Here is an 8,634-nt window from a genome sequence, read left to right as displayed (position 1 = left end):
AGCTGTCACGTCAGGAGGGCCGCCCCCGCCCCCGGGCCGGGGCGGACGGCGGCCGGCCTGCGCCAGCTCCAGCTCGAAGCTCCCAGGTCGGGGGATTTGGCCTCTTTGCGCCCTCCAGCCGGCTTCCCTTCAGTGAGTATCGTCCCCGCCTTTCCTCCGGAGGAGGCCGCTCGGCCAGGGCCTGCGCGAGGGGCTGGGGGTTGAGGTCGCGGCCCGGGGAAGCTGAGTTTCTGAGCTGAAGCCGGCACTCTCCTTTTACTTTCTACGGGTTCCCCTGACATGGCCACAGGTGCGGCCGGCCAGACTAGGGGCGCAGGGCTCGGTCCCCAGTCCTTCACCCCAGAATAATAAGGGGCAGCTGGCGCCGTCCATTGGCAAGTGACAGGCACTTTACAACAGCCTGACTTCGCAGATCCCCAAACCCAACCAGTCTTACTCGCTCTCCCTCCAGGAACTTCCCCACGAACGGGCCTTACGGATAGTAGCGACTAATCGTGTTTTCTTTTCATATTAAAGCTGCTTAAAGGTTGTATCTTCCTTCCACTTCTGCTTTTACCCTATGTTTAGAATACAAGGAGAAATAATTAAGTACTCCTTGTTCTATATACAAGTTGATTCTGATATATAGCATAATTTTTCTATCGGGGGCTTGTTTTTTAAAACTAGCTATTTTGCGAGAAAAGTTTCAGTTTCTTAAGAAACGGACAAGACTGCAGAAAACTGTTCTCAGTAACAATTTTGTGCTGATTTATCTTCCAGGTGCAAAGAATTGTAGATCAAGGAGCCATGGATAGGAGAAGCGTGGGTGAAACAGAAAATGGAGATGCTTTTCTTGACCTGAAGAGGCTGCCGGCGTCCAAATGCCCCCATCGCTATACAAAAGTAGGCTTTGTTACTAATGAAATAGTGTTTCTTTATAGGGAGGGAGGTTAGTAACATTGTGTAGGTATTTTACTGATATTACTCTAAAGTGGCAGTCATTTTAACTCACAGTATTAAATATTAACTAAATTTAGTAAAGTATTATTTTGAACATTTTTTTCTGGAAGTATGAATATTAAGAGTTTATTTAAACTGGAATTTGCATCTAAGAAGCTTTTCCAGGTGACAAGGATATCAGCTCAGAACCTATATAACTGTTGATCAGTGTACTTTGATATATAAATTCTGTAACAGCTGCATAACTGGTAGGTTATTGATTTAGATACTATAGGGTGAGGATTCTGCCTCTAAAATGCCTCACAAAATTGGTGTCTTCTGTACTGATGTTTCCTTAGTAATGCTATCTAGGGTGCTTGGCCAGGATAACTGGATTTTTTAAACTGTTTTTTACTTTCTGTTACAAATTGGATATGGACTTAAAAAAAGCAAGCCTTCAGCTATATTTTCTCTAATTAAAACTGTATGGTGATTTTTTTAAACTCATAAAGATATCTAACTGGGGAGGTAGTGTGCTATTTTTGTTGGCTACTCAGTGTTTCTGGAGAGGTTGATAGGACATGGTAAGCTATAAATTCATTGCAGGGTCCCTGACATATATTGGGGTGGATTACATAAAGCCCATTCAATGGTGTTAAAGCAATTGGATTGTTGGAAGGGTTAGGCCCTTCTTATTTGGGCCCATATTTGCATTTCTTCAGTATGAACTCAATCATGGACTCTAACATGATTTATTGTCCTTGGCTTCCCAACATCCTGATTGGTTGATTTTTTTTTTTTAAAAACAGAGCCTCAAGCTGTTGCCCTGGGTCAGGCGAGGTGTCACAGCTAACAGCAACCAACTCCTGGGCTCAAGCGATTCTCTCACCTCAGCCTCCCAAGTATCTGGGACTACAGGTGCCACAATGCCCGGCTATTTTTTGTTGAAGTTGTGATTGTTCTTTGGCAGGCCTGAGCTGGATTTAAACCCACAAGCTCTGGTGTATGTTGCTGGCGCCTTATCAGCTTGAGCTGTAGGTACCAAGCCTTTTTTTTTGAGACAGTCTAACTGTTGTCGCCCTCAGTAGAGTGCTATGGTGTCACAGCTCACAGCAACCACACACTCTTGGGCTCAAGTGATTCTCTTGCCTCATTCTCCCAAGTAGCTGGGACTATAGGTGTCTGCCACAATACTCAGCTATTTTTTGTCATCATTTTTTGTCATTATTGTTTAGCTGGCCTGAGCTGGGTTTTTTTTTTTTGAGACAGTCTCAAACTGTTGCTCTGGGTAGAGCGCTGGTAACAATCACAGCTCACAGCAACCTCCAACTCCTGGGCTCAAGCCATTCTCCTGCCTCAGCCTCCTAAGTAGCTGGATTGGTTAATGTTTTACAGATAGGCCTTACTTGTGTGCTGGTGCCACTACTTTATAAAGTATGAAATGCTATCAGATTAATACTTGTTTTTAGGCTCGGTGCCTGAAGCTCAAGCGGCTAGGGTGCCCGCCACGTACACTGGAGCTGGTGGGTTCAAATCCAGCCCCGGCCCACCAAACAACAATGGCAACTGCGACCAAAAAAATAGCTGGACGTTCTTCAGCATGAGAGTTTGAGGTCGCTGTGAGCTGTGATACCATGGCACTCTACCCAGGGTGACAGCTTGAGTCTCTGCCTCAAAAAAAAAAAGAAAAGAAAATATTTTTCAGTGTGTACACTAAATTCCTCCAGGAGGAATTTTCAGGTGTAAAATGGTTCTTCATGGGCAGCGCCTGTGGCTCAAAGGAGTGGGGCATCAGCCCTATATGCTGGAGGGGTTCAAACCCAGCCCTGGCCAAAAACTGCAAAAAAAAAAAAAAAAAAGGTTCTTCATTAATTACTTTCTTAGCGCAACTTTGTTTTGGCATGATAGCACGTGAGTTGATAGCTTTTTAGTTCTGCATTCAGATTTGGTCCTTCTAAATGTAGTTTCTCTAAAACCTGAGAGTGTATGAGTAGTGTCTCACAACTTAAATTTATTTTTTTAAGAGACAGTCTTTTTTTGTCGCCCTCGGTAGAGTGCTGTGGCGTCACAGCTCATAGGAACCTCCAACTCCTGGGTTTAGGTGATTCTCTTGCCTCAGCCTCCCTAGTAGCTGGGACTACAGGTGCCCACTACAACGCCTGGCTAATTTTTGTTGCAGTTTGACCAGGGCTGGGTTTGAACTCGTCACCCTCGGTATATGGGGCCACCGCCCTACCCGTGAAGGACGCCTCCCCTCACAACTTAAATTTATTTCCTAAAACGTTGACATGTGAATTCTGAATGGAGAAAAGTTTATTAAATGAAGAGAAACTGAAATCTCCCAGTACATTTCTTTTTTTTTTTTTTTTTTTGAGACAGAGCCTCAAGCTGTCCCCCTGGGTAGAGTACCGTGGCATTACAGCTCACAGCAACCTCCAACTCCTGGGCTCAAGCGAGTCTCCTGCCTCCGCCTCCCAAGTAGCTGGGACCACAGGCGCCCGCCACAACGCCCGGCTATTTTTTGGTTGCAGCCGTCATTGTTGTTTGGCGGGTCCGGGCTGGGGATTCGAACCCGCCACCTTAGGTGTACGTGGCTGGTGCCTTAGCCGGTTGAGCTATAGGCGCTGAGCCTCCCAGTACATTTCAAATTAAAGTTGTAACTGGTTGTCTACTGGTAGAATCCAGACAGAGAGGCTTTTGAATCACTTTACACAGTGATCAGAGAAGGTGGCATGTATGTTGCTGTCTATATTTAGGTCATATTTAGGATGATAATGTTAGTTTCTCTTAGGGTAAGACTTATGTTCATAGTAAAGATAAGAACCTCAATGTTGTCCTTCTTTTATTTTTTAGAGCCAGAGTCTTGCTTTGTTGCCACTAGAATGCAGTAGCATGATTATAGCTTACTGCAGCTTTGAACTCCTGGGCTCGAGGAGTACTGTGTAAGCCACCACAATGGGCTAATGTTTCTGTATTTTGTAGAAATTGGGTCTTGGTATGTTGCCTAAACTGGACCTGAACTCCTAGGCTCAAGCAATCCTCCTGCCTCACTCTAGCAGGGGGGATTGCAGGCATGAACCACTGTACCAAGCTCTCATTTTTGACATTCTAATACCAGAATTCTGTCATATTTAGATAAATGTGCCTTAAAGAACTGATTGTAGGTTATTGATAATGACACTTGGATTTAACAGTCTACCAAATTTTTTTGGACATAGGTTTATTTTCCACTTCAAGAGGATTTAGATAATGGCAATTTTAGGATAGTGTTTAGCCAGTACTAGAGTAGTGCTTTCATATATGCTTTTTTTTTTAGACAGAGTCTCCCTCTGTCACCCTGGGTGAGTACTGAGGTGTCATAGTTCACAGCAACCTCAAACTTTTGGGCTCAAGTGATCCTCTTCCCTCAGTCTCCTAAGCATCTGTGACTTATAGGTGCCCACCACAGCACAGCTAATTTTTCTGTTTTTGCTAGTGCTTGCTCAGGCTGGTCTTGAATACCTGAGCTGGGGTGATCCACCTGCCTCAGCCTCCCAGAGTGCTAGGATTACAGTGTGAGCCATTGCACCCAGCCCTCTTATATACACTTTACTTGATAACTAAGTCTTTTTCCCTTTGAAGAGAACTCAGCAGTCCTGCATTCCAAGTACTGTAATAAATATCTGGAATAATATTGAGCCATCCTTCTCCCTCACTGAAATTAAACTGTATGAATAAATAGATCACAGTATAGAACAGTGGTTCTCACCTTCCTAGTGCTACAATGTATTTTCATTGTTAAAAAGGGGTCATGATGGGCAGTGCCTGTGGCTCAATGAGTAGGGTGCTGGCCCCATATACCGAGGGTGGTGGATTCAAACCAGGCCCTGCCCAAACTGCAACAAAAAAATAGTCGGACATTGTGGTGGGTGCCTATAGTCCCAGCTACTCAGGAGGCTGAGGCAAGAGAATCACCTAAGCCCAGGAGTTGGAGGTTACTGTGACCTGTAATGCTACGGCACTCTACCAAGGGCAATAAAGTGAGACTCTGTCTCTTAAAAAAAAAAGGGGAGGGTCACGACCCACAGGTTGAAAACTGCTGGTGTAGAAGGTCCAGAACCAGTAGAGAGAAACTTTTTTTTTTTTTTTTTAAGCTATGGCACCCAGTATTTCTCTGTGGTCTCCCATTCAAGTACTAGACAGCCCCAACCCTGCTTAGCTTCTGAGATCAGGTACATTTAGGGTGACTTGCTGTAGACTCATCAGTGATTTTTTTTTTTTTTTTTTTTGAGACAGAGTCTCACTTTGTCACTCTTGGTAGAGTGCCGTAGTGTCATAGCTCCCAGCAACCTCAGCGTTGAGGGTGATCATCCTCAGCCTCCCCACCCCCGGGCCTCCCAGAATGTTGGGATTACAGGTGTGAGCCACAGTACTCTGCCTATTTTTTTTTTTTTGCAATTTTTGGCCAGGGCTGGGTTTGAACCTGCCACCTCAGGCATATGGGGCCAGCGCCCTACTCCTTTGAGCCACAGGTGCTGCCCTATTTTTTTTTTAATAGGTGATGTATTCTGTGGAAACTTTTATAGATGTGCATGTTTACTCACATGACCAAAAAAATTGACCAGATGAGTAGGCCCCTTAACTTTTGACCTTTAATAGTCAGTTGCTTTATGGGATAACAATAGTCTGTTCAGAATCTGAAGGCTTTTTTTTTTTCCTTCCAAGAAAGTGGAAGAGTGCAGATACTTGGTTAGGTGATTTTCAGGGTAAACTACCAGAGTCCCCTTTTTTGACATCCTTTAGGTTAGCCTTTCAAATGTTAATGTGCCTGGGGGTTCACCTCTAGATCTTGGTAAAATGAGACTTTTGACCGGTAGGTTGGGGTGGGCCTGAAGATTCTGACCAGCTCCCATGTGGCATATGTGCTCCTCCATCTACTAACTATACTTGGACTATCAAGGTTTAGTCTTCCTTGGAGAACTTGAAAAATTGTGTTGGCATTGTCAAGTGACGCAGATACACTGTTACTCTTCAAGATTCCCATGGTGTCCATTACACTTACGACAGTATCTTAGGAACCCAAGTTAAAGAGTCATGTGAGGTGCTTTTGGCCTCAGTGATAATTAAGCGGGATGGTTGTAAGTGGGTTTATTATATACACCTGTTAACCTGAGGGTCTATACACCCTCTGTTTTTGAGGCAGTCTCACTTTGTTGCTCTCAATAGTGCTATGGTGTCATAGCTCACAGCAACCTCAAGCTCTTGGCTCAGCCTTCCAAGTAGTTGGGACTATAGGTACCCGCCACAATGCCCGGCTATTTTTAGAGGTGGGCGGGGGGTCTCACTGTTGCTCAGGTTGGTTTTGAACCTGTGAGCTCAGGTAGTCTACCTGCCTCAGCTTCCTAGAGTGCTAGGATTAGAGGTGTGAGTCACTGCGCCGGCCTAAATTTATATTTTTAAAGTGACTGGATTGTCTTAAAGGACTTTTGGGGGTTGTAGAGTGGCAACTGATCTGAAAACTGTGGATTAAAAGTGATTCAGACCGAAATTCTCAAAGTGTGGTCCCTGAACAAGCATTAATATCATCTGGTAACCTGTTAGAAATACAAATCTCAAGCCCCTTCTCAGTGATAATTGAATGAGAAACTCTGGAGGTAGAGCCTACCCCTATGCATTTAGCAAGCTTTTCAGGGGATTCTGACTCAGGTTTGAGTTTGAGAGCCATTTCCTTAGGAAACAAGAGGTAGTGGTGCTCATTAGCAGAAAAATTTGTGGGGACCCATTCAACTTCTGCTTTATCAGAGGCCCCCTTTTTTTTGGCTGTGGCTGGATTTGAACCCACCACCTCTGGCATATGGGCAGCTCCCATACCCTTTTGAGCCATGGGCACCACCCCAGAAGCCCCCCCCCCCTTTTTAACTAATTCTTGAGGTTAGTGCCTGCCTTGAGAACAGTACCCTAGGTGTCTGTTAATGATGTCATCTTCTGCTTGAAATATACGTACAAAAGGAAACTTTTTTTTTGGAGACAGACTCTCTCACCCTGGATAGAGTACGGTGGCATCATAGCTCACAGCAGCCTCAAATTTTTGGGCTCAAGATTCCTTGCCAGGTTGAGGCGGGTGGATTGCTTGAGCTCGTAAGTTTAAGACCAGTCTGAACAAGAACAAGACCTTGTCTCTGGAAGCTGAGGCAACAGAATTACTTGACCCCAAGAATTTGAAGTTGGTATGAGCTGTGCTGCCATGGCACTCTACGAAGGGTGACAAAGTGAGACTGTCTCAAAAGAAAAAAACAGAAGATCTTCTTGCCTCAGCCTCCTGAACAGCTAGGACTATAGTACCCACTACAATGCTCAGCTAGTTTTTCTATTTTTAGTAGAGACTGGGTCTTGCTCTTGCTCAGGCTGGTCTCAAACTCCTGAGCTTAGGTGTTCCATCTGCCTTGGCCTCTCAGAGTGCTAGAATTATAGGCGTGAGCCACTGCGCCCAGCCAAAATAGAAACATTGTAGACCTCCCGACTATTCAGATCTGTGTTTTTTTCAAGTGAATAGGGTAACCTTCTTAGATCAGAAGAATAGGCATACTTTGTGCTGTGCCTCTTTTGCTCCTTGTATTTTGCCTCTGATTTCTTACTAAATGGCTGTCACCTGCCTGTTGGAGAGGCAATAAAACATTCAGAGCATTCAGCTGTATACTATGTTAAGCATGGGTGTTGAATCTGTCATTAAAAGTAGGTGTTGGGGCTTGGCACCTGTAGCACAGTGGTAATGGCACCAGCCACATACACCAGTGGTGGCAGGTTCAAACCTGGCCTGGGCTAGCAACAAAAAAATAGCCAGGCATTGTGGTGGGTGCCTGTTCCAGCTACTCAGGAGGCTGAGGCAAGAGAATTGCTTAAGCCCAAGAGTTTGAGGTTGCTGTGAGCTATGATGCAACAGCATTCCACCGAGGGTGACATAGTGAAACTGTCTCCTGTCTCAAAAAAAAAGGTGTTGAGGCAGTGCCTGTGGCTCAGTGGGTAGGGCTTTGGTAGACTGGTGGGTTCAATCCCAGCCCCAGCCAAACGGCAAAAAAAAAAAGGTGTTGGATTATCTGAGTTTAACTTCACGTGGACTCTTCGTTACTTTGACTAGTTATGAATTAGCCACAGTTTTAGTCATCAGAGTCTCTAGGGATCCCTACAGGAGGCCACACTTATTTGTGGTTAGTGGGCAAGTTTGTCATAGTGTTTGCTACAGCTGTGTTCATCTTTGCTTTAAAACTATGAAGAAAACAGACAAGGGGCAGGGTGCAGTTGAGTATACCAACTAGGAGGCTGAGGGGGGAAGATCCCTTAAGCTCAGGAGTCTGAGATCAGCCTGAGCAAGAGCAAGACCCTGTGTCTGCTAGAAATAGAAAACCTAGCCATGCAGGGTGGTGCCCGTGGCTCAGTGAGTAGGGCACTAGCTCCATAAACTGAGGGTGTCAGGGTCAAACCTGGCCCCAGCCAAACTGTAACAAAAAATAGCTGGTCATTGTGGCAGGTGCCTGTAGTCCTAGCTACTCAGAAGGCTGAGGCAAGAGAATCACTTGAGTCCAGGAGTTGTTGCTGTGAGCTGTGATGCCGTAACACGCAACTGAGGGTGATAAAGTGAGACTCTGTTTCTAAAAAAAATTAAAATAGCTGGACATTGTGGCAGGTGACTGTAGTCATAGCTACTTGGAAGGTTGAGGCTAAAGAATCACTTAAACCCAG

General features: G+C 45.1%; 1 protein-coding gene across 2 annotated transcripts in view; it reads left to right on the top strand.

Annotated features, from left to right (window-relative positions):
- Positions 1–20: 20 nt before the first annotated feature.
- Positions 21–8,634, top strand: part of EIF4ENIF1 (eukaryotic translation initiation factor 4E nuclear import factor 1) — a 65,760-nt gene continuing 57,146 nt past the window's right edge. For both annotated transcript variants that reach the window (XM_023517663.1, XM_023517664.1), the window contains exons 1-2: positions 21–132; positions 760–882. In XM_023517663.1, the coding sequence (XP_023373431.1) occupies positions 787–882 (96 nt within the window). In that variant the 5' untranslated portion in view covers positions 21–132; positions 760–786. The remainder of the gene's footprint in view (positions 133–759; positions 883–8,634) is intronic.

The sequence above is a fragment of the Otolemur garnettii genome, unplaced genomic scaffold (genome assembly GCF_000181295.1).
Source record: "Otolemur garnettii isolate 467f Iridium unplaced genomic scaffold, OtoGar3 scaffold00116, whole genome shotgun sequence".
NCBI lineage: Eukaryota > Metazoa > Chordata > Mammalia > Primates > Galagidae > Otolemur > Otolemur garnettii.
Note: the sequence above shows the minus strand (reverse complement) of the source record. Positions and strands in the feature narration are given on the sequence as shown.